This window comes from Diabrotica undecimpunctata, chromosome 7 (assembly GCF_040954645.1).
Source record: "Diabrotica undecimpunctata isolate CICGRU chromosome 7, icDiaUnde3, whole genome shotgun sequence".
Taxonomy (NCBI): domain Eukaryota; kingdom Metazoa; phylum Arthropoda; class Insecta; order Coleoptera; family Chrysomelidae; genus Diabrotica; species Diabrotica undecimpunctata.
The window spans coordinates 129,308,530-129,335,456 of record NC_092809.1 but is presented as its reverse complement, the minus strand read 5'-3'; the positions used below and the strand labels follow the sequence as shown (position 1 = coordinate 129,335,456).

Below are 26,927 nucleotides of genomic sequence, written 5' to 3'. Positions count from 1 at the left end.
TGGTTTATTATGCTGGCAAAATAAAAGAGATTAATCGAAATGATCGTTTTAATTTAATGACATAAAAAAACACAAGAAAACAGACACAGATGCACGTACAGGTGCGAATTGGCATACCCAATATTTATTAATATTATTATTTATGTGATATGTTTTGTATTATTTATTAAATGTTCATAATTATATTAGTCTTTTGTATTTCAAAATAATAATCTCAATAAATCACTGACTTTTTCATTAATATTATTACATGGTAAATTAAACATATGCGTAAGTAGAAAAGTTATGTATATTACTGTCATTTTTAAATACTTACGAATATTTCATTTTAATTTTGTATTGTATTATTATATTGAATTAGGTTGTACTGTATTGTAGTGTATTTTTTTATGTATATTATTGTCATTTTTAAATACTTATGAATATTGCATTTTAATTTGTATTGTATTATTATATTGAATTATGTTGCAGTGTATTGTATGGTATTTTTATATTAATAACAAAATATACAATGAATTTTACTGCAGAGTATGTGTAAAAAAATTTTTGCATTCAACTCCTTTCATACATATATGAAAATAAAAATATACATTTTCATCAAAATATTGATTCAATCCTTCATTTACTATACTCCTATTACAGGTCAAATGTTGTTTATGAATTGTTAGTAAGTTGTTATTAATTCTGTTTCTCTTTCTGCTATGTCTTACCTATAGCATTACATATGTAATGATTATGCAGATTGACTCCCAAATAAATTTGTAACGGCGAATGCGTGTATAGAAGTGTAACTTCTACTGGCAGTCCCACTGGACTGCCACACCCTTTTTTATAAATGCCACAGAAAATATAAATTAGATGTTCGTATATAAAAAATTCTCTTGTGTGGACTCTACATTATGCAATTTTCATTCTATGCTATATATACATATTTCTATGCTATATTATAGATGAGAAATTATTATATGTGCTATATAGACGAGAATGCAAAATTCATTTGCCAATACAACAAAATTTATAGTTTAGAATAAAACTTAACCTTATTGTGTAGGTAAGTGTAAATGTTAATTATTAGAAGTAATAATTTGTGATTTATATTTTAATATATTTAATGCTAGACTGAAATTTCTATATAAGTGAAACATCTAAAGTTAATGTTTTCATATATTTCTTCTATTGGCAACAGTGAGTGGTGTCACAAAATTGCACGAAAATAGCTCTAATATAAACAGATCAGGCAAGGCAAGAATGGCAAGATATAATTATAATACGCTATTATAGACAAGACGGACTTGCGTAGCATGAGACTTGCATGGCTTAGATGTTTAAGCTACTTTTAGGTAAGCTATGATTCGGATTGCTGAATCCATCGTCTAACCAAAGGAAAACCAGTTTATTTTTTGTGTAAGATAGATCGATTTGGATAAAAAGTTTAGTTTCCAATATAAAATAATGTTTTTATTAAATAAAATATTAAACACAAGTCTTCGGGACTTCAATAGATCTGCTATAACTAGATATTCTATATCTCAGATTACAATAGTCATTAGGCGTCTTTCATTAAATAGCAAACACAAGTCTTCGGGACTTCAATAGATCTGCTATAACTAGATATTCTATATCTCAGATTACAACAGTCATTACTTTATGAGTTCTTTCTTGAACTACCTGTTTTTACTTTTTTTCTGTGTCAATGTATCCCCATTAGTTGAGCTTCTGTTAAGTCTACAGTTTAAATTGCCCATTAAGACCGATTTGTTTAGTGTGGAAAAGTATTCAATCAGCGGCTCGAAGAGGCTTCGGCAGGATGCTTATATAAACTTTTATTATTTACTAATTTATAGTAAAGAGATATTACTTTTTTACAGTAAAGAGATTAACGCTTACATTAACGTTGAGATATCCATGTGGAGAAGGATGCCATTCCCGTGGGAGAACTGGCTCTTGGGTTTATAGTATATGGTTACTAGGGAGCGGATTTCTAGCTAAACGCATATTGCTTGCATAGTTCGCTTATTTGAGAACTTTGGCAAAATTTTGCAGATTTTTAAAGAAACATGCATATTATGTCTATATTTAAAAATATTTTTATTAAAAAAAAAATTCTAGAATTTTTTAATTCGACACAAAATATTCCCCCGCATATGCGGTTGTATCTTTACGAGAACTACCTGAAGTCGGCTCATTCACTGACATTTCGGTTTTTCTTAGAAAACACCCGATCTTTACCCACAAAGTGCGCATAGTACTCCGTCATAAATTGATAGCAAAAATAATTTACTGGGAAATCCGGACTTTATTTAATTTTATTACTTTTATTTATTTTACTTAGTAGGTACAATTTTGGTGATTCTTTTAAATACCCTATTGTTAAGAAAATATTTACACCTGTAACCATTGATTTTCGATTCTCTAATGGAAATTTAAATATTATTTAAATAAGATCCCGTTTTGTTCTTTGAATAAATAGTATTTACCACCCGCTGAGCTTCTTCTTTGTGCGTCGTGCTTGTTTTCAAGCGTTTTCGAGCTGATGGCTGATTAATACTGCAAATTCCTTCTAAGTCGATAAGAGAGGATACTTAATAAACGTATGAATGGACTTACACCCGTTGGTTTTGCAAAGGGGAAAGTAAATCAGTAAAATTAGGCACCTTTAGTCGGTCAATGCCAATGTTTAGTTTTTGTGTACAAGTATTTCTGTTTGTGAATGGTGCAATATGCCAAAAGACTCTAACCTGGTTTATTTCTGGATTAGAACCCATCCCGAGCTTCTTTAGATCAATGGAAAATTATTCTGCAAATCATGTAGTTAAATTGTGAGTTTTAAGATTGCTTTCTTCATATTTTTTTTTAAACATAATATTTGGCTGCTTCCTCAACATTCAAAGTTTTAACAGTTTGAAAAAGTTCGTGTTATTGTCGTAGATATCTCAGCGAAAATTTTCGGTCACACACAGAGATATATAAGAGAGGTCACACAACATCTTGGCACAGAACTACTAAGTCAAAAAGCCAGAAGATGAGCGAATCGAAAGTTGTTCAGTTACCCAGTTAGTCACGAGAGCTTAATTTCCCGACTCAGCACCCCCCACTACTATTTATATGTGCAAGTATTTAACGAATGGCGGGAAGTTTGAAATATATGGTAACAATTAGTGCCGGTTGTTCGACCGCTAATCAAAACTTGATTGTAATCAAATATTGCAAATATTTAATTACAAGCAAATACGTCACAGCAGCTGTCAAAATTGCTTATTATTATTATTGATTTGTAAATAAAAACATGAAATTAACATCAGAAAGAGATAAGTTTAATTATGGTTTATTTTAAATTAAAACGCAAAATAATAAAATTGAATAAATCCAAACGTCATTGAATAAATCAGTCAAGATAACCTCAAAATGTAACGTATTTGATTTTAATTAAATATTTGAGTTCTCATTAGCGTTCGAACAATCGACCCTTATTGTATTAAATTTCTGTCTTTTTTTTATTCCTATACATACTTTGGTAACAAAATCTAGATTTTTTACAGAATTAATTATAAATACTACTTTAATTTTTTAATAATAATTTTTATTTAGAAAGCTGTAAAAAATTACTCCTGTTACATTTAAACAGTCATTTCATTAATTATTTTAGTTCATCAAAAAACTTAAATAATAATGATTGGTATACTTCGTTTACGCTTGTACAAAACACATAATGAGGTAAATAGTCATATTTTTTAGAAGAAAATGTTACAATGTATAGACGGTGTTTACAGTCTTGCGATTTTATTTTTAAGTGGTGGTAGGTTAGCAATAAAGGTATTGTGTAGAATAAGGGATGGTCGAATTTGCTTCCTTTCTCAAATACAGGCCATTGAAGTTTCCAAAAATTTAGATTTTTTTGTAATATCTCTTTAGCGCATTAGAATATTCAAATGAAATTTGGTGTACACAACCTATAGAATGAATTGCCACTACACGTATAAGAACCGTGTAATAATCTAAATAAGTTACATAGATTCGGGATATGTCGTTTATAATTTAAAGAAAAATTTCAGTTGGCCTCTGTAATATGTAATTTCTAAGATTTTTTGTAAGTAAATTCCATTTAAAACAACCTCTCGACTTTTCTTTATATCTCCTACAACAAAACTTGTAGTAGCTGTACAATCCATAAATAATGCTTACCAAATTGCATAAGAATATTCTAAAGTGTGTATGTGTTAAATATTACAAAAAAATCTAAATGTTTGCCAACTTCTAAGCCCTATGTATAAGAAATTAAGCACAATTCTTCCACAATTAATTAGACGAAATACCATTCTTTTTTGATAAACTATCACCTATAAAAAATATCACAAGAGTGTAAACACCCTATATAATATCAAAGAATATAGACGCTTGACGTCTATATTCTTTGATAATATACAGGGTATACAATGTACCATAACATTTTACAGTTGTTTCCAATTTAGGGAAAGGTGAAATAAATACAAGATGCATGTAGTATATAACAATTATTTTAATTTTTATTTAAATAGTACAGTCAGTGTACTATTTCTTTATTTATTTATTTAATACACGGGATAACCCCATTAACAGTTTAAATTACAATATACAATATCACAGTTAGGATTCAAAACTTGAAATTACTATATAAAATCAATATTAAAAAGTTTTAAAAAATGAGACTAAAAATCTTACATACTAAAATAAAACAAAGTATAACAAGAATAAAATTTAACTGAGTTAAAGTTATATTGAAAGTATCAAAATCGCGATCATTTAATAGCCCCATGTATCTATCCAATGAGTTGTGAATACCATAGGTTGTTCTGTGGAAAGGAATATTGAAAACATTGTGGTAACGTAGAGCTTGATGGTGAACATTAAAGTTAATCTGGCTCAACAGGTTCGGACGATCAATAAATCCATGTATGATCTTATAATCTATTCTCTTCAAGTGTTCTCCAATGTTATCATAAACACTTTGTACAATTCTGAAAAATACTACATTTTACTTCTGCTACTGATGCAATAATAAACAAATAAAATTCATGGCAATTACATCATCTTATAATATTAAAATATATTTGCTTACTTTTAAGGTGGAATTCCAACAAGCAATTTAGAAGCAATTTTTTCTCTTTCTTGCTTTGGGAGTCTAATTTTTCCAAGGTCAATTTCATGCCCATAGTGTGTTTTTTGGAAATTCACAGTTATTTTATCATTGGCACTGACAATTTTTATTTGGCTAGTGCATAATGAATCCATATGGCATAAACCTTGAGACTTACAATTACGCTTGTATTGCTTATTTAATACTTGCTTTCCATCATGAGCTACAAAGAAAAAAAAATTTAATTATAAATAATTATAGTATCCATCTAATACGATGTTATCATATGTTAAGTATCTTACTTACATGTTTTGCTACGATTGCAATTAAAGTATGTAATATTTTTATCTTGCTTGTATTTAGATACAACATAGAAGCTGCAGGATGTTTCTTCCATTGATCGTTTCCAAATAATAAATTCTTAAACAAAAAAAAAATTAAATTAGGAAATGTCAAAATTTTCCTTGCTGAAAGGAATTATCACAATCAAGTTCCAAACACTTAAAACCCCATACATTTTTAGCATAAGATATGCGTTCAACCTGTTTAAAATGAATTTGTGTGACGTGTCTATTTAAAGTAAATTGTCTTGAAAAAACTTTATCACAATATTTACACGTTACAGGCATTTAAAAAAAAAATAAGACACCAAATATAAACATAAGAAATCAAATCATAAAGTTAGGTTAAGTCCAAACAAATCCATAAATGTCAAACGTCAAACTGTTCCGTTCCCAAAAGCTTAGGTGGTGGGGGGTGCCTAGTCGGGAAAATAAGCTCTCGTAGTTAGTCAGTTACCCATTGACAGTAGACAACATAGTACATAAAAAAGGGGACATATGGTAGACAATCGTTGGTGACTTGAATAACATATCCAATGAACAACATAATTTTTTTTTATTTAAATTAATGTGTCTCGGCTGCAAAGACCATTGACACAACATAAATTTATTTCTGTTTTTTAAGTGTTTTGGAAAATTATTCCAAGAAAAGTGTTTTTGGAAAGGTGACATATGGGGCCATGTCACCAACGTTGAGGTCCTACAGCGCATGAGAAAAGAAAAAGAAGTGCTTAATTTAGTGAAACAACGTAAGCTTGAGTACCTCGGCCACGTGATGCGGAACGAAGAAAAATATCGAATTCTTCAATTCGTTATGCAGGGTAAGTATATAATCAGGGACGCCGTCGTATCTCGTAGTTGAAAAACCTCAGACAATGGTTTGGGATGACCTCCGCGGAGCTGTTTCGCAGAGCAGTCAACAAAACCATGATAACCTTGATGATCGCCAACATCCGGACCGGATAAGGCACTGAAGAAGAAGAAGATTTAAGTTCATTGTCAGTTTTGCTTTTTGGTATTCTTTTTTAGCTTTGTTATGTATTCAAAATCATCATTGTTCTGTGCCATATAATCTGGTCATCCACTGTACTGATTCACGCTGTTTAATACCTTCTTTTAAGGGATAGTTTTTGCCAATAATAGTAGTAAATATTTGTATTGCATAACGGTATATCTCTCAGAAGTTGGCTCGCCTTCTTTGAGATATTGCTGACCATCCAGATCGAAGATATTTAAAAAACTCAAACAACGTTTAGGTGACCCTTTCATTTCCATCCAACTCAAGAATCACTACAGATCACCAAAAACATCGCAACAACCCGCTTCTAAATCATCACCTTCCAGCTGGTCGTGACTAAGGTTGATACTGCCACCATTGTTAAGGAATTCGCAGACAGCCTTAACTTTCGTCCACAGAGTCATTGTTCGCAAGGGCAATAAACCTACAAAGCTCATAAGAATGTTCCCCAACGCCTTGGACAACGGCATCTCCATCGATGGTTTGCTAAGGCGGGATAAGGCTTCCAGTTCTCCAACGATCACTCGCCCATTCACAAAATATTCCAGAAATTTTTCAGTGGGAACTACATAAGGAAAAAAATCATAAAACATTCATTACCAAATCTTAAAATACTTAAATGGTTAGTTTTACCAAATTGTCGACATGCAATTAAATAAGATTCACTAGGTTGATCTTCGTGCATAGATCCTACTAATAAATTTATAATGTAACGTCCACAGGAATTTGTAATTTCATCTACAATAAAATAAATGTATCGATTTTCCCCTATCTTCTTGATTTATTTTTATGGTATCGTTGTAAATTTGAGGTACGTAATTTTTTCTCAATGTACCTATTATCGTTTCTTAGAAAAATTTATGGTTCCTAAATGGTTCTCATCCTAGTACAGACATCCACACAATTATGTTACCATTCTGCGTTCTGGAATGGTATTATCATAGCAGTTTTAAAAGGCAAATGTGAAAAACTGTATATTTCAGTTTCGGTATTATATTTTTCAGTCGTGTAAATATGTCTCCGCCTATGGAATGTCATCTAACCCGATAGTTCACGATTAATAAGGTTGCCTATCTTCAGACCGACCCATTGTCAACAAAATTTGACTGGCTCATGATTTAGAGAATAGAGATAGACCATGGTACAATGAATACACAAGGTATGATATTGCGCATGACATTTGACAGCTGGCCCAGGAGTGTGACGTAGTTAAGATCGCCTGAACCACCTCGAACCCATTATTACAGCTCAACGTACACATTAATTTTGAAATTATGGTTAAAAAGTGATCTATTTTTTTTTTAAATGTTTTGTTTTAGTTATAATTGAATAAAAAATATATTTTCAGTAGCGTAAAACCTTTACTTCTCCTAGAGATTCAGGCAAAATATTTATTTTTGTTTTCATACATATACTAATAATATTAGTACTCTTTTTGTATGCAAATCCCTTGAAATTTAAAAATTTTCTGCAGAGAAAATACTGTGAATAGGTAAATAGTAGTAGATTTGCTTATTCTGATTCACTGTCACTCACTTCCAAGCAGTTTTACTGAAATAAAAACAAAAATCGGTTGCCTGTAAAGTCGGTTTTACGGGCGAAGATTTTACGTGACAACGTCTTTTTCTCGGTAGAATATTTATTGATGTGAATATTATTAAATTGCACAATAGGAACAAGGAATTGAATGAAAATAAGAATTGCATTACCGATTTATTAGGTATTTTATATATTATTTATATTTTATATATTATATTTTTATATATTGTTTTATATATTATTTATTTTATATTATATTATTGATCTTATTATTTTCTACAAAATTTATTTGAAAACTTTTTCGATATATCAATTAGTTGCGGAGATATCGATCATTGAAGTTATTGTTTGCTACCAGTATTTTATATATTTATTTTTTTCAGTTATAAAAAATTACTATTTCCAATTGTGTCTACCAAGTATGGTCACATGTATTTGCCTACATATTAAATAATAATAAGTACAGATAATGTTATGTGACGTTCACTTCTGATTATATATATTTTAATATTTTTAATTTTAAAGAATCAATTTGAAAATCAAAACACTTATTCAAATCGAAGGTTCAAATTTTTGCTAAATAAATTTGAAATTAATTAGAATTTGTAAATGTAAATGGTAAAGTTGAAAATTAAAACATTTACTAAAATTGGAATTTGAAATTCTTGCTAAACACAGTTAAATTCTAACTCCGCGCGTGGTGATTGGTCGGTTTAGTTCGTTTGTTTGGTCGCCCTGTTTTGACAGGTTAGAAGTTATAATTTGTTATTTTAAATGTTTGACTAGAAATACGCGCTGTTTCTTCTCAATCGACTGAATTACGATTGATTGCAGAGTGATTTAAACTAATAATTTACTTAACACTATCAACATTTGTCAATAGTATGACATAACCTATAAACTCAGTTTCTCAACTTTTGTGTCAATCTAACAATTAATCAATCAATCATAGTTTACGATAATGAAATATTAGTGTACAATTATTTACCTTTATTGTTGTAGTTGTAAATGACGAATCTAAGCACTCCACATTTTCACTACAGACACAGCTGACGATACTTTCAACGATTTTTAACTTTAGCGATTCAACGCGCCTAATTCTATAGTGCCGCGCGCAGCGGACCGATCATGTTTGAGTGGGAGAGAGACGCAAGGCATTCGCCGGTCCGGCGGGCCTCTCTCTCGTTCGGCGACTCACTGTAACAGACGTGAGCGGGCGTTACACTTTTTCTTAAATGACTCCGAGCCACAACCTAATTTAAGACGTTGTCACGTCAAAATAGAGTACAATAGAGAAAAATCTGTTTTACAATTCAATATGGTATTTTAGATGAGTTATAATGAAATTTAGTAAAATAAAAAATATACACATTACTATAACCTACCGATTATTATATGCAAAATTTACTTATCAAACAATATAATAATATGAAAATAAGACACGAATTAGTTCAAACGCAAAACACAATAAATATCGACTTCAGACGACTTTACACCGGCAAGACAGAAAGCTTGTATAAAAACAAAAGTTCAACAATAATATCTGTTATCAATGGTGACTATTGCAAATTGCAAGTTATGAGATAATAAATATATTTTAAAGTATCTCAATACTGACTGAGTCATCTATTTATATTTTATACAAATGGTGTTTAGTTACTATTTATTTATACTGTATAGTATTTTTTTGTAAAACTGAAAGTTTTTATTTGCCATTGTATATCTGGTTTTGTACCTTTTTCAAAGTACGCTGTGCAATTGCTTGTTGCAATAGTGACAATGGAGATAAAATCTTTAGGTTTCATACATTTCCTAAAGATAGCGTGACCAGAAAACTGTGGATTATATCTTGTTGTAGATAGGATAATTTTAATTGTAATACTGCAAGAATTTGTTATACACATTTTAAAACTGAAGATTACCAAAGAAATCTACAACAGGAACTTTTAAATTACGTTTCTAAAGAGGGTCTAAAACTCAAACCTGAGGCAGTACCTAGTCTTTATTTGCCTAAATCAACATCGGCTACCCTTTTAACCAACCAAAAGAAACGCGTACAAGGAGGCGAACACAGAGAGTCCAAAAAGTATGTTGAGCAGCTTCTTACTACTTCTAGGACAACGACGTAAGTCTAAATCTTTATTTTTATTAATTATTAGTCATGAAACCTTAAATGGTTTTTTCATATCGATTTGTTAAGTAAGAAATTAGCCTCAGCCTGCTATGCAATTTGCAATAAGAACTGTTTCGGAGGAAATCAATTTAGCATCTTCCAAAATAACATATTTTTCTTTGTTAAATCATGTTATCATTATTAAAATATACAATGTTATCATTATTATAAACAATACCAAGATAATTTTATGTGTGAATATTACAAACATGTCATTTTAAATGTTGTGCAATATTGTGTGCCCTCATTACACTCATATTCGATGGCCAGCTAGCTCATTCGATATAAATAAAGTTGACTTTGTCATTATTTATTTTGATTTTGTGTTTAGTTCAGTAGGTATATATGCGTACAAATTTTGTGTACCTCCATTACCACTTTTCTGTATCTTTTTAAACATCTGAAATATCGAACTCTGGAGTATAAGTTAATTAACCTGTACCTACGTGTAATAAAAGATAATTAAAACTTGTTTTATAAAGGATATCTATGTTTTATAAAGGATAAATATTATAATAACATAATTTTATCATCTCTTTATAATTACTATAATTAAATTACCCAAATTATATAAAAAAACTTAAAATTAAAAGTCTTTCCTATACAACTACATTCAAATGTTGCCGGAATAAGCGATCTTGACTACGTCATGCGCGAAAGCGAACCGATTTTGGAACATTATGTATCATACCTTGTGTATTCATTGTACCATGGAGATAGACAGTCATAAATAGAACGCATAATGCATTAATCCAATCTTTCTTTCTTCGTTGTCATTGAATGTCAAGTTAGTAGAACAAAAAAATAGTTTTAGATTTTCAAAATTAAGATGATTATTCCCTTTTAACGTTACATCATAGAAGAATATTAAAAACGAAACAGTTCAATTAATTCATAAAAATGGCAGACACTGCCTTTACAAAGAACGAAGTAATAGGATTGGTGGTAAGGTTAACTCTTGTTTCTGCAGTTACATTTTTAAGTATAAAATGGATTATGAACCAAGTTGACCCCACGAATAAAAGCAAGAAAAAAGCAAGACGACAAGCAGAAGAGCAGTTAAAAAGGTAATAAATTTAGAAATTACAAATTTATTGTTGGCGTTGGTAATACATGGGAAGTCCCTATTTGTAGTAGATTACCAAATTAATAACACCCTAAAATCGCAAATTGTTACCCTAAAATCGCAAATTGTTAATGAAGCTCTCGGCAAAATATGCATTTTTTGTTGTAATATTTTAATTCTCTTTGCTGTTTCTAGTGATTCATCTGGCTTTATAACTTTCTAGCATACTGTATGACAATAGGTGAAAATGCCCATTTTTTGTGTAATTTTTGAGACTCCCAAACAGTTAGTTTTTAGTTCATCCTACATTACATCCTATTTCACCAAAGTCATATTTTCAGATGTAATTGTGTGAGATGTGCATTGATGTAATTTTCAGGATCATAGAGGCCCTATCCTCTTACTATACTGGTACCAATAATTCTTGGAGGAAAAGTCTTATATCTTGAATCTGGGTACATGAGTATCAGTGTGACCATATATTTTTTAGAGAATCTACCAACAATCAGGTTGAAAATCTACTAAAAACTACCAAATGATACTACGCATGCGCTATTGCACAAAAATGGTTTATGCTTTAAATATGTGACGTGAGAACCAATAGTATCGCCTTCTATTACAAATATGCGGTTTAAATGTTAAATTGGTAATATAAATCAAAGATGTTGTGAAATGTGTAGTACTTATTTTCCATTTTATTTTTTCATACTTTTTTTACTAATAAAATAGGAATGTTAATAATTTCCTTTTGGAATCTTTTTCAAAATAAAAAAGGATTCATTCTGTCCTGTACAATTGTTCATATTTTCTTTTCATTTTAAATACTTTTCATAGATTATATTTAAAAATTTTGAAAAACAAACACCTCTTATGCTTATTGCCTTCTAACGAATAATGTTTACAGTTTACTAACAAAATAATGTTTACAGTTTACTAACGAAAGAATGAAACTGTTTAGAGTGATTATTGGTATGGCAATCGCTGAATCGCTGTTTAAAAGTTAAAGACTTTAAATAATTAGGTGGTATTATTCCAAACATCCATAATTCAAATTTTATGGGACCAAAGGCGGCTCACATCAGAAGTTAATTTAGGTCATAATATTTACCATATTTACATAAAATTTTAAGAGTGGGTGAATAATTTATGGTTACCAATACGTGCCGATACTGAATGATGTTAATTGTTATGGTTTAGGTATCAAATTACAATTACGAATTTCCGGGATTTCTCATTCTTTGCATTTAATTTTTAAACAATACAGGGAAGTATCAAATAAATTTTAATACAAACATATTAAAAATTCTATCAAATTTTTTGTGATAACAAATTTAAACAGTAGATTTCCGAATAGAAACAGAAGTAGAAATTATAGTAAAAACTACTAGAATCTACCAAAGATTTCTTCCCTACTAAAAATTGTAAATTTACGTCAAAAATCTACCAAAAAAGTAGTTTTCTACTAAATATGGTCACACTGATGAGTATGTTCCTAAAGAAACCTATTGAATTTGGGAGTCAATAGGTCCAAGGCCACTAATGTTATAGTCAACTCCAGATGGGGAGCATACAGAATCTTGAAATTTGACATATAGTTTTAAACTCACTACTTATTTTTAATACTGTTCACAGATTATCTGCTACAGGACATGCACCTATAATTATTGACAAACTAAATGATTATGAAATGATGATAGCAGCTCACTTGGTTCATCCCCAAGATATTAAAGTAACTTGGAGTAGTATTGCTGGCCTGGAAGGACTTATCCAAGAATTGAGGGAAACTGTAATACTACCTATTCAGAGAAAAGAATTATTTGCTGATTCACAACTAACCACAGCACCAAAAGGTAAGTTTTCTTTTAAAAACCATTTTTTATTAACAAAAGTACTAAAAAGGAGTATATACATATTAATTTTTTTATTTATTTAACATTACAAATATAAAATCATACAATAAATAAGAAAAAATAATAGCAACAAATAACAATACAAAAAAATATAACAAAAATCAATCACCAAAATTATAATAGTTGTTTTATACTTTCTCTACATTTTCCAAAGCACAGTAATAAATTCATAATATCAGCCTCTGTCTGCCTCTTAAACAAATTTAGGAAGGTTTAATGTGATTCTAAAAGTATGCATGATCACTTAAAACCTGTGTAGTTTAAAACTTAAGTATGTAATAAATTTATTTTAACTCTTTCGATGTTGGCAATACTTTATCAAGATTTTATCACAAAAACTGAAATGTAACCCAACTGCCGTGCTTCGAAACACATTTATCTATATGAAAGTTTTTACAGAGGGGCCTGGCATGTAATACTAGTGAGTGAGCTCTGCACTTTTTATGTGTTTATCATCATTAAAGATTTTTCAAAAAAATTATAAGGATGTATTAAAAAACATTTTTATTTTAATCAAATAATACAAACAGTTTTTATTAATTATACAGAATAATGCTGAACGTCAAAAAAAAAATGACAAACAATAAAACTTATTACATGCATCGCATGAAAATTTCGATTTTGGTCCCTTCTGAGCAGTTTTTCAGCCTTCTTCAGCACTTATTTTTGCATAACATACTATACATTTTTGACGATCTTTTGAAGCAACTTCATGTAAAATATGCTTTGTGTTATCATTTTCCGGCACCTTCGGGACATCCACTTCATGCATTTGTAACATACTTAGAGCAATGCTCTGTCTAAAATCCGTAATTGATATTTTGGCCTTTGTCACTGTTTTATATATTATAAAAGCATTTACTACTGCTGAGCCAAGTAATATCTCAATTGAAAGTTTTCTATACCACTTGATCCCTTTACGCAAAGGGGAAGAATATGATTTCAACTGATCGGATAGATCTATGAATGACTTACATGAATTATAGTCAACTATAAAAGATGGCTTTTCTATGTCTGTTCCTCTTAGTGTATAGTTAGTGGTTGTGTCAGTATGAATAGTGCTGAGGCAAAGTATATCACATTTATCCTGCCATTTTAAAACAACTACCCCTGTATTACGTTCCCTTGCATAAATTTCTCCTTTGTTTAATTTTTGGGTCTCTACATCCTTTGGATTGTTTTTTCTACTTTTCCTTAAAGTACTGACAAGATGCGTTTTATGCGTTTGTAAAAGTGGCGACATAAGTGATAAAACAGTCGAAACTGTAGCAGGTTTATCTGAATTTTATCTTGTCCACAGTATATTTTGATATCGTATGTATAGCCGTCTTTTTTATTTTAACCTCTTATTTTCGATATATTGTCTGAATGACAATATCCATCTGAAGGGTACCAGTGGTACTGGTACCTATATCTTCAGTAGTACTGAAGACCCCTTTGAATTTATTGGTCAAGTTTTCTAATAAAGGGCTTAGTTTTCCCAAATGGTTATTTTTATCAACTGTTTCATTATCATTGAAATGTAGCATTCTGAGAATTAGGTAATTCGAATCAGTTTCTTGACATTTTACATGATACATGATTGCTATATAATGGATTTTTAGACCAGTAATCCGTTATTTTTGGAAACCTTGCTAGACCCATATACATTACAATTCCAAAGAATGTGCTAATTTTGTCCCTATTAGTATCTTTCCATCTATGTAATCGTGAGAAAACTGCCATAGGCTTGTTTTTGGTTTGTTGAGCATATCTATTGGTCTCTACTACAATCAAATCCAGAAGTTCATCACTGAGATATATCTTGAAAAAACCATATGGTGCCTTTGTAATAAAACTCTCAGCTATCTGTGTTGTAATGCCGACATGATCTACATCAAAATTGAAATTTTTTAAATGGGAACCATTCGGAGGAAACCAGTGTAGTTCATCTTGTAAAAGCTCTTCATCATTTTCAATTTACATGGGAAAAAACTGAGCTATAACTTTATCAATGACTTCATCAACAGAGGACTAACGTTGCTCTTTTAGAATTATCGGGACCTTTGGCCCTCTAGAAGTAGAAAGCTGCGCATCAGGATGACTTATCCCTAGGATAGGTGTAGTCATTTCAACATTGTTTGGATTACATGATCTAAAAAGAAAACAACTGTAACTGACTGATCGGCTAGACAAAGGACAAAATAATTACATTTGTATAAAAAAGAACTTTTTATAATAAAACGTTTTCATAATTTATAGGACCCAATACAACATTATAAACTGTTTTGTTGTTTCAATTTCTATGTCATAAAAGAATGTTGTAATCGAATTTTTTATAAACATATTTTCTACAGCGGATTTATACTCATATAAATCAAAGAAAATATTTAATATGGTCTATATAATATTTATATATAATAATTAGCTTATAAAATATGAATTTTAAGTATATATTTACCTATTTATATAAAAATAAAGTTATATTTACCTTTTAGTTTTTTTCTCGGATTTTTTAGTGTTTATAGTTGTTTCGCAGTTAGTGGTGGAAACTGAAGGTATTGAGGTGTTAGTCGGAAGCTTATCAATAGAAATCTTTGCTTTATAGGGAACCTAAAAGTGATTATGTTTTAGTTCAAAAAATCCTGAAGGTTGAACTATAGTTGTAGAAACATTGAAACATTTTATTTAGATTTAAAAATGGTTAACTAGAACCGAACTACATACAAATATTTAATCCTTAAGCTGTAAACAACACAACAAAAAGAAAAATAAGTTAATAAGTTTTTTGGTGATATGTTTCGCATAATAATTACCTTTTTAATTTTTTCTTCCTGGCTTCTAAATTCAATGCACTTTCATCAGACAACATCTGATGATGAATTACTGGGCAAGTAATCATCTGAAGAATTATCTATGAAGTCTAAAGTCTCTTGTTCTTCGTCTGATAATAACTCATTCCACAATTTCAAATGCCTCTCTTGCTCGTTTTCGTAACTTTTTTCCATTTTATTACGACACAAAACACAATTAAATTTTCTATAATTCACAACCAACTTTATTACGCGCCGTAATTTCAACAAATGGATTGTAGACTAAACACAACAACTGCAATTTTAGCACACACAGACTTGTTAGAACTCGAAAAAAATGACAACCGATACTCGGGTTTCGCGGCGCTCGGTCGTCAGAGGATCTGAAACCCATAAGTAGGGTGTCATTTTCAAAATACATTTTTAGAGAACTTTTTTAACCTAGCGCTTTATAACAGCCAGTACATCATATTCGAGGTAAAAACCTAATGATTTATTAGAAAAACTAAGTTGGGCCTGGGGGTGGGATATTTTTCGCTTCATTTGGGCGATTAACGTGTTAAAACAAGGCCCTAAGGGGCTTCTGGGGAAAATTTTTGATCTTTAAAAATTGTAATATGTCTGCACAAACAATTAAAAAGATGTTTGTAAATCTAATAGTTTTTAATGTGTTACATAACAATTTATAATTAATAGTGTCAAAGTCAAAAGTTTTGGAAAAGTCTATAAACAGCATCTACTTGTCAGTTTTTTCGTCATTATTTAGTATGAGATCATTAACATTAGAATTGTATTGTCATCATTGCACGTGGTTGCCTTTTTGAAGACAAATCACATGCTATGACTTTTCTGATGGACATTCTTAAGTTAAAGATGTAATCGAATGAACTTCTTTCAATAAAGTCATCCCATGAACACAACTGAAAAATTGACATAATCATTTTAAAGTCATCATTTAAGGACTTCTACCCCTTATCTCCAATACCCCAATTTCTGATGCTGACAGTTTGGCACAATGATGACGAATTGGCTACAGCCATCACAAACCCAGTAAATCCTTATCTTTAATATTCAACTTGTGCTGAATGCTTCAACGGTATCATAACTCAAATTAAACAGTATTTGGATACAAATAAAAAAAGTAAAACTAATAGACATAGACTGATTCCACATAGACTTTTAATCTCCATTAATATAACCTTGATAGCCCAGTCTATATTTTCAAAGGCTTTGACAAGGATTTTTTAGATTTTTAAATTACAGAACATAACTTTGTTGAATTTCATTTCTGCTTTTCCACAATCCCTGTTTCAATATAGTGGTACCATTGGTACTTGATTCCAGTATCGCATTAATTTTGGCATTTTTTTATTCCTCATTTTATTATATTAACATAGTTTGCATTTATCTGCTTTTACGAAAATAAAACCTTAACTTCCCAATTATAATGACGTCATGAACTTGTTTATTATTCTGAATTTTCAAATTTTAGTAACTGCAAGATAAGGCTTATTTAAAAATATTTATTTATATACTTATTAAACTGGTTTTCCTTTTTACAGGGGTAAATCGTTCATTTGGAAGAAGAGGGTTACATCTAAGAATTTTCACTTTTTCAGTAGAGAGGTTTTAAAATTCTCATCAATTTATTTCATTTATATTGTGCAGTGTTTATTGATATTGTAGGATTTAATGATTGAGTATGATAGATTTCTGATCTTTTAATCGCTCTGACAAATTTTTGTTTTTTTAAGATATCAGGTTTAGAAAAAAAACTTAGATATAACCTTCTTGAATAAAGAAATATTATCTTTTGAAGAAATTGATTTTGCTCATAAAGTTACATTTTAGAAATTGTATTGGTAAAGTATTATTAAAAATGCCATTAAATCAATATTATTTAATAAAACTGATTAATAAAACATAAAAAAACTACGTAACTAATTCGTATCCATTACACAACACAATATGAAACATAAAGCAACAATAATAACGATTATTTTTCTTTACAAATTTTTATAAAAACTTAAATAGTATTGTTATATTTTTATTAATTCTTCTAATTTATTGTTTTCATTTATTTATTAAAGGTTCTATTTATAACATTTGCAAATTTATTACTAATTTATATTACACGAACAATTATACAATTTGTAATACGGGCGTTACATTTTAATTTACGCGGCGCGATCTTCAAAAATTAACTAACTCTTCCAACAGAATTCCTTCTTTAAATATAAAACTCCGTTAGTTTCGGAATCCCCTAGAAGCAGACATGAATTGACTCGAACATTGGGGAAGACCGGTTGTTGGCGGTGTTGACAAGAATTGCCTCGAATAACGGGCACTCAGGCTGGTTTTTCGGCGACGGGACTAGAGATTTCTGTCGGCAGGTAAACAAGTCTTGCCGAAATGACTAGAACAGAAAAGATATTAGTCATAATATATTTACAGTTTTATAGGCCATGATATTTATTATCGTAACAGTATTCAGGAACACATCGCTTTTTTTCTATTAAAGACAACAGTCCATTTTTCTTAGCTTCGGTGATTCCAGTTTTTTTGTAAAAGCTTTCTTTAAAGCAATATTATTGATATTAATTTCACGCCTAGAACGCACAATTTCCACTTGATCACATTCTGCTTGATTAAAAGATGATTTATAATAAAGAATAGTAGAATTGTTTCGATCTAACATCAAGATCCTCACATCAGATATTTTAAAATTTTTGGGAATAGTAAGGTGTAAGTCTGCACACAAAGCTTTAAGATAAAACACGTCATTAAAACCCATTTCATGTACTTTATATATGGACTTCCAGTTTTTTAGCTGTCCGAATAATGCACTCAGATTGGTCAGGTACGTATATTGGACTTGAATTTTTATATTTTTTTATCTGTTTTTCTATCATAGCGTGGACACTATCCCCTTCACTCTGTCCATGTCCGGAGACAAAAAAATTATGAGTTATTGATTTTATGGGCAAAATAGTGGTGAGCAGTATTTTTTAAATATTTTGTTTCTCTGTGCTTCGTCTAATTTTTCGGAACACTTTAATTTTGTATTTCCGCATGGTGGTAAAAGGGTTTTAGCTGGCTGTAATATTTTGGATTTGGTTTCTGTGTCGTCTGCATTTTTAACAATTCTGGTAGATAAATAGGCTTCTCCGCCATTTCGCAATCTCTTTGAGTCTGCTTGTTGCCACGTTGCAGGCTACCGAAGTTTCTTCCTAACCACCTTTTCATTGTTTTAAGGATGTTAACTTTCCTTTTTTTAATTGCATTACCTGTTGTTAATTTAACTTGCCTTTTAATGACAGGTGGATTAAAAAGAGGATCTGCATGCTGTCATCTGATCCATAAGGATCGGTTTTAGAATGTTGTGAACTGTTGTCTGTATCCGAAGTTGTGTTACTGCTAGATGATGACTTACTGCTAGATGATGACTTACTTCTTGATGATGAGTTACTGATTGAAGATGAGTCACTGCTTGAAGATGAAGTACCTTTATCCATAGCTTTTTTAGGTAATTGAGTTTCTAAAAATAAGAATAATACCACTTATAATAATATTCACATTTTTAGTAACTTTAAAGCAGTGTTACTTTGTATTTTATCTTACCCAAAAAATTATTATTTCCATTGAAACATGTGTCATCATTTATCATAATAGGGCTGCTGAAGAGTTTTTCAGATGGGTCTGTATTATTAATAAAATCTAAAATAATATTCTTTATACAAAAATCCGTATTTTTTCGATCTAAATAAGAACTTAACAACAGGAGAATTTTCTAAATTTTCCTTGACAAAATGTTCCATCACCCACTTTGTTGTTGGTGTCGTTTCTATAGTATTTACTGTATTACATTTACCATATATTATGTTTTGTGCATCTTTAAAAGAATTGTCCGAATTATCTTGAGTATAATTGCCTTGACTATCTTCATCATTTTCAAGATTTGCAAAAATACGATTCGTACGGCTGTTATTAAGCATTATTGTCTAATTAAATTAATCCTAAAATAATACTACTACTATATATATATATATATATATATATATATATATATATATATATATATATATATATATACAATATAGTTAAAATAATTTACCCAATGCAAAAAAAAGATAATTCAAATATAACAAAATATCTTTAAACAATAAGGTTACATTTCACAAAACTACTTTTTACGCTATTTTATGATATATTATATAAAAGAAAGTTACAACTAAGAAAGTAACTTTCTATCAGAACATAGTATTCACTTTTATCGTTATACTTTTAAGAAAAATGGGTATATCTTTACTTATAACTCTATATACCAAAAATAAATGTATAAAAATATATAACTGTATTCTCTAAAACGAATAACGTTCAGTAAAAAAAGGTCAAGTACATACTGAAATATAACTATTTTTCATAGTCAACTCGTTAAATTCGGGGAACGACAAAGAGTTGCATCTGCCATCTCTCGGAAACTAGCGTACTTACACATGTAACCATTTTTTCTATAGCAGAAGACATTATTTGGAAGCTATTGATGCAATAAAAAAAACTTCAACATTTTGAGATGTAACCCTCTTCTTCCAAATGAACGAAATATATAAATCAAACGTACAAACAATATAAAAATATACCTAATAGTCATTTCGGAAGATCCTCTGAGTAGCAAAGTGGCCCCTCTTATTCATTGATAAATTTATAACTCAAATAAATTAACCAGTAGATCAAAATCCCGAAAATAAATTATATAAGAATGTAAAAATATATTCGGTAGGAAATCGAAAAGACTGATCCACATGGAGGAAGCAATATGTGGTATACTCTTAAAAGCCTTCTGAAAGATAATTTAAATATAGCCTTTCATAAAATATATCGACTTCCAAAAGGAATCATCCAATTTGTAGTGATATATTTATTCTATTTTACTTTGTTTTGGGTTTACTAAGACGTGATAACATGGGCAAACAAGTTTAACAGATGTACCGTTCGCGTCATAAAAAACTGGTACAACTCTTATTACCGAAAATCATGTTTTTCAAGTTGTGTAAGTTGATCTTGTCACATGTGTCATTCTAATTTCTAGGGCACTGTTGCCAGTTCAACGAAAATATTATATGAAATCAGCTAAAAATTATGTGTGATAGATCGCGTTTTGAGTATTCTAAAAACTAAAACATCGAGCATTCTCGATCAGTCAGTCACATTAAATTTGTTTAAACATGCATCCTAAAAAATTCTCATATTAATTTTGTAATTTTTCATTATCTCAATTAAGTACTCATACCTTGATTTGTGTTTTATTATAATTTATGAAAATATTTCAATTCAAATATAGTGATAGATAAAATCAATCTACACATAACTTTAAATTATTATAATAAAACATTACAGTGAGGTATTGGATTGTAACTGTCACTTTATAATCTACGTAGGATAAAGTATAATGTTAGTTTTTGTTAATGTTATCGTTCATATAATAAATAATAAATAAATCTTGGTAGTTGGCCTGTGACTAAACTTATTGATATAAAATACAGTTCGTGTTCGGTAGGTAATTGAAGTAAAAAATTAGGTACAGTAGCTGCATTCCAATGTTCCCTGTGCCAATAATCTAGGTTTAAAGATCCTTCAAATATTTTGGATATTAGCTGAACCCTATCTCTGGTTATTAAATTTATTAAATACGGTTTTTTGTTGTTAATGATAAAAATAATACCTATCTAATAATAACTTTATTTTTTTTAATTAGATTTATTGCAATTCCGTTATCTGTGATGGCAACAGCGAATTAATTCACGAACCACTGTATCCAGTCTGAACCCAGGTTTACATTGGGAAAAAAAAGTGTACCAGTTTTATATGACGGGAAGTGTACAATTTTTTATCTTTGTTTTAGCAAAAATATAAAACAAGTTTTTTATAATTTTTATTAACTGTAACTAAGTAATTGCATTTAGTTAATAATAATAAACAATAGTAATTCTCATTTCCATAATTTGGTAATATTTCATAGTGAGGAAACTTACTCATTTGTATCACAATTAAATTGATTATGCATATGTGACGTTGATGGAACAATTATGTCTTTTAAGCGAATTTATAATGAAGATGAAGTCACAAACCTTCCACAGAGTTATCAATCTGACAATGAACAACAGGACAATAAGCATGCGCAATACGTTGGTGTCTTTGTTGTTTTGTGAACTGTTGTCTGTGAACAGTTGTCTTTTTTTGGGAGAATGTAGAACGTTCTAACAATTCGATAAGCCTAGATGTGTTTATTGTATCATGCTATGCATAAAATCAACAAAAAGCATATTTAACGACTAATTGTACTTGTATTATCTATTTCATTATAAAAGTCTGATCTGTTACTAACCTACCTTGGCAGCCTTCTGCTTGAAATTCAATTATTTTTCTCATTAATAGCGTCGCTGTTCTGCAAGAGCTATACCTCTATAATTCCTACATTTTCTGTCATTTTTTAGGAATTTCTGTAGCTGACACTTGATGTATCTTTATGCATTACCTTTCGCCGCCCTCTTTTACGAACTCATCTGTAATACTATTTTCACTCGGGGCGGCTTTATTCTAAGTTTTTTTTAATATCAAATATTTCTTCATATTATGTTAGTCTCTGTTCTTCCACTTTGTAATTATTTGTGTTTCCTTGTTGCTGCATTAGAGGGACAATCTACCAATTGCCCCCTTTGTCTGTGTAGTGTTTTATGTAACTGTATATTAAGTTCTCTCACTTTTTACCTCTTTGTTTACTTACAAAATGGTCTTCAATATTGTTTAGTTTTTGTTCCAGAAAAGTTTTTTAGATAAAAATTGTTGAAAAACCTGGCTATGCCCGTGCTTTTATTATTACCCATAATGAAGATATGAGATATCCATAGCCGACTTAGATAACGGTAGATAAAATTGGGATTATAAATGAAACCTTATTGCGTTTTCAAATGATCTCCGATTCTTCTGCCTTTTGATCCTAATAACTTCGGAAGAGTATGGTAATTACGCAGACAATGCAAACATTTATAATTTGCTTTACACAAAACACCGGGTATAGTAACTATAGTGCAGTAATTTATAGCAACAGGTGACCTTTAGTTTTTATTGAGTACTGTAGTTTCTTACACTATCATAGCTATGAAAATTAATTACACCCAGTTTCCAACAATATAACGACATAATACATCAAGAATCATACTCGTTTTAAAAAATCGTGACTGCTTCCCTATACTTATCACCCCCAGACATGTCACTGACAGTAATTTACTCCAACCACAAATTACCTAGTCAACCTCGTTGTCGTCAACCTGAAACTTTAATTGGAGATTAAATTACTTTTGCGATAATATACCATATTTTACGTTTTTAAACGCCAATTGCATAAATAATAAAAAACTAATTGTTGCCACTCTCGAAATTTGTAAACTACTGGAGCAATAAATAATAAGAGGGCATATCACATTATTAATGACATATCGTAATTTTCAGTTAAAATTCTTATGTTTTTGTACAATTTTTAAAATTATTTTTAGGTGTACTTCTACACGGACCTCCAGGATGTGGAAAAACTCTTATTGCAAAAGCCACTGCTAGAGAAGCCGGTACCCGTTTTATCAACTTAGATCTATCTATTCTGACCGACAAATGGTACGGCGAAAGCCAAAAATTAGCGGCTGCAGTCTTCACATTAGCCGTTAAAATTCAACCTTGCATTATTTTCATCGACGAAATCGATTCCTTCCTTCGATCTCGCACAAGTTCAGATCACGAAGCTACGGCTATGATGAAAGCACAATTTATGTCGCTCTGGGACGGTCTAATTACAGATTTAAATTGTACCGTTATCGTGATGGGTGCCACAAATAGACCTCAGGATTTGGATAAAGCTATTCTTCGAAGAATGCCTGCCACTTTTCACGTGCCAATGCCCAACGCCGCACAAAGAAGACAGATCATGAGGTATGTGCACCTTTTTGGTTAACATTTTTGTGAAAAATAAGTTACAGTTAAAACAAAGTCCGACTTATTATTAAGAAATTGATAAAAAATGATTAAAACTAAACAATATTGGAAAAAAATCATCAATAGCGTATATTTCCCCCTCTTGCATTAATGACAGCTTGTCGGCGACGAGGCATATTTTCAATTAAATTACTGATTACATTCTGGTCAATGTTATCCCATTCTTGCAATAATAACTCTCGTAGCTCCTGAGCAGTTCTTGTAGCGGGTGTATGCTTTCGTATATTTCGGTCCAACTCACTCCAGATATGTTCGATAGGATTCATATCTGAACTGAGTGGTGGCTAATCAAACCGCCTAATTTCCACTTATTTGAAATATCCACTTACAACTCTTGCAGTATCGGGTCTAGCATTATCTTGCGTGAAAATGCCATGTTCGTCCATAATAGTCATGAAAGGCATAACATGATCATCTAAAACTTCTGTAATAACCTGTGAGCCGTAAGGGATTCATTTTTTATGAAGACTAACTCTGTACGTGCTTGTGAAGTAATTCCTGCCCAGACTATAACCGACCCACCGCCAAATGGGAGTCACTCATCAATACAAGCCGCAACATATATTTCTCCGGGTCTTCTCCATACTCGACGACGTCCGTCTGATCCATTAAGACAAAAACGCGACTCATCTGATCTGAAAACAGTATGCTGCTCAAATTTACATTATTCCAATGGAGGTGACTCTGGACAAAATTTAATCTTGCTATCCGATGCTGGCGTTGTAATGGTGGGCCTGTAGCCATTTTTCTGCAATATAATTCAGCAATTCGAAGCCTTCTTCTAACGGTCCATTCACTAACATTAACATTTTCTCACCTCTTGACGTCGATTTCGTAAGAAAACCGCAGATGCTTTTCTATTCCGAAAACTTGGGGACACCACAAACCGACCGTCTCTTTGGGTAGTGATTCGATTTCCCTCGGATCCTGGCCTTTAGGTTATTAGACCAGTCTCTTCATAGCACTGGTAAATATTTTGAACTGCACATAGACTCCTTCTAACAATTCTTGCAGTTTCACGTTGTCCGCAGTCATTTTGTATAAATGCTACAATTATTAAATTTATCGGTTTCGGAACTATAAGTACATTCTTTAGACATATATTTCAAGATATTTTAAAATCATTAGCCTCTTATCATTGATTACAAAGTCAAAGATAAGAATATATAACTATAAGTATATTTCACTGCCCTTAAATGAATAATTTTTCATATTTTTCTTTCAGGTTAATTTTAGAAAACGAACCAGTATCAGATGATGTGGATATGGAAGCACTAGCGTCATCTACCGACGGCTTTTCGGGCTCCGATTTAAGGGAAATGTGTAGAAACGCCTCTGTGTATAGAGTCAGAGATTACTTGCGAAACCATATCGATTATCCCGTTCCTACTACTTCCGAAAAAGAAGACGACGAGGAAGAGGTGTTTCACGATACTCTCCGTCCCATATCGATGGAAGATCTGAAGTTATCGTTCAACAAAATGAGGGGCAGTAAATTACAGTGTGGTTCGTTACAGTTACAGACTAGAATCGATCTTGATTAAAAGTGATAGAATATAAATGTTAGTGCTGAGTACCTATTAAGAGAAGACATTCTACTTGAAACTTGTTGAAATTTATATTAAGTATTAGGCGTAGATATTATTTTTGTTTTTCTATGTCAAAAAATACATCTACCAAGTCAAAGTTCTTTTATGATCACTGTGTATATATTTGATATACCAAATATAAACAGGTGCATGCGACTTAAGCCTTAAATGTTATTTATATAGAGTAGCACACATTGGAAATTGTATAAAACACATTAAATACAGTTTCCACTCTCCAAAATAAAATAAAAGAACAATTTAAATGTAATTTCATTTTCTTTTCGATATACCAGGCATAAGGTAGCAACGATCTCTTCCCACTATCTCTCTCCCTGTCATTGATGTTGGCTGTAATGGTAGAAAGCACACTGTGTTCAGTGGCGCACCCAGGGGGCTTTTGGGGGGTTAATCCCCCCTCCACTGTTACCCACAAATTTTAAGGACTCAAAAAGAAGGTAGTATAAAAAAAATTTCGGAGCCCAACCAAAACTCCCTCCCACAGGAAAATTCTAGGTGCGTCACTGACTGTGTTTCGCATGGAAGGGGCGACTGAACCAAATTTCGTCTGCCCACTGTAGTTAGGAGTGGTTGCACTATCTCTAGCAGCATTGATGTTGGCTGTAGTAGTAATAGCGTTGATGTTGCCTTGCTAAATCCTTATAATAAACGGTTGTTGTGGTGAACACCACTTGGTATTAACTAGTTGACTGCGCATGACTCGGATCCGAGTCGGCAGCGCTGTGCGCTTGATGCTCATGACTCAGATCTGAGTCGAAAGCATAGCTAAATTGAAATCATTATTACTCTGTTAGCCTTTGAGTAAAGTTGTCGTTGTTTTGTGAGTTAGTGTATATTCGAAAAGTGCTGGTCCTTTTCATTTGACAGTAGTGTGTCAAGGATATTTGTAACAGATATGGAGCATGATGAATCTGGACCTTCAGGCATTAAAAAAGTGAAATTGCAGAGAAATGAACGGAAAAAGCTAACACAGGACGAGTTATATAATATACTAAACAACTCATTTAGAGACGATGACTCCGAATCTTCTTCTGACAATAATTATTCCGGTAAGTAAATTATATTTCTTTTCATTAATCTTAGATAATAAGTGATAATTTATTGTTGTACAGATGATGACATATTTGATTAAATGGCTGGCATTATGGACCGAGACCAAGACAATGACGCACATGAGGACGAGGATGTCAGAAACCGAGCTGCGACTTGGAAAGATAATGTTTCTGAAATGCGAAGTTTGCCATTTACAAAACGTGCTGGCTTATTAATTGATCCTCCATTGAATGCGAAACCAATAAACTATTTCAGTAGTAGCTGATGATAAT

The 26,927-nt window shown here is 31.0% G+C and overlaps 1 protein-coding gene and 1 long non-coding RNA gene across 2 annotated transcripts; one reads left to right on the top strand and one right to left on the bottom strand.

The window, feature by feature from the left end:
* Window positions 1–4,569: 4,569 nt before the first annotated feature.
* On the bottom strand, window positions 4,570–5,792 carry LOC140446977 (uncharacterized). Its single transcript, XR_011951545.1, has 3 exons — window positions 5,420–5,792; window positions 5,096–5,336; window positions 4,570–4,994 (listed from the first exon to the last, which is right to left on the bottom strand). It is a non-coding gene; the product is annotated as an uncharacterized lncRNA (long non-coding RNA).
* A 5,114-nt stretch (window positions 5,793–10,906) lies between these two features.
* nmd (no mitochondrial derivative) lies at window positions 10,907–25,847 on the top strand. The gene is made up of 4 exons (XM_072538176.1): window positions 10,907–11,251; window positions 12,883–13,100; window positions 23,506–23,932; window positions 25,221–25,847. Exons 1-4 carry the CDS (start codon window positions 11,085–11,087, stop codon window positions 25,537–25,539), a joined length of 1,131 nt encoding a protein of 376 aa, XP_072394277.1. The 5' UTR covers window positions 10,907–11,084; the 3' UTR covers window positions 25,540–25,847.
* Window positions 25,848–26,927: the final 1,080 nt, after the last annotated feature.

What these genes read in the sequence shown, in the direction of transcription:
- nmd (XM_072538176.1), top strand. Translation starts at nt 11,085, where the DNA reads ATGGCAGACACTGCCTTTACAAAGAACGAAGTAATAGGATTGGTGGTA. An exon ending in ACTAACCACAGCACCAAAAG is followed by an intron (nt 13,101 to 23,505) that starts GTAAGTTTTCTT and finishes AATTATTTTTAG; the next exon opens with GTGTACTTCTACACGGACCT. An exon ending in CAAAGAAGACAGATCATGAG is followed by an intron (nt 23,933 to 25,220) that starts GTATGTGCACCT and finishes TTTTTCTTTCAG; the next exon opens with GTTAATTTTAGAAAACGAAC.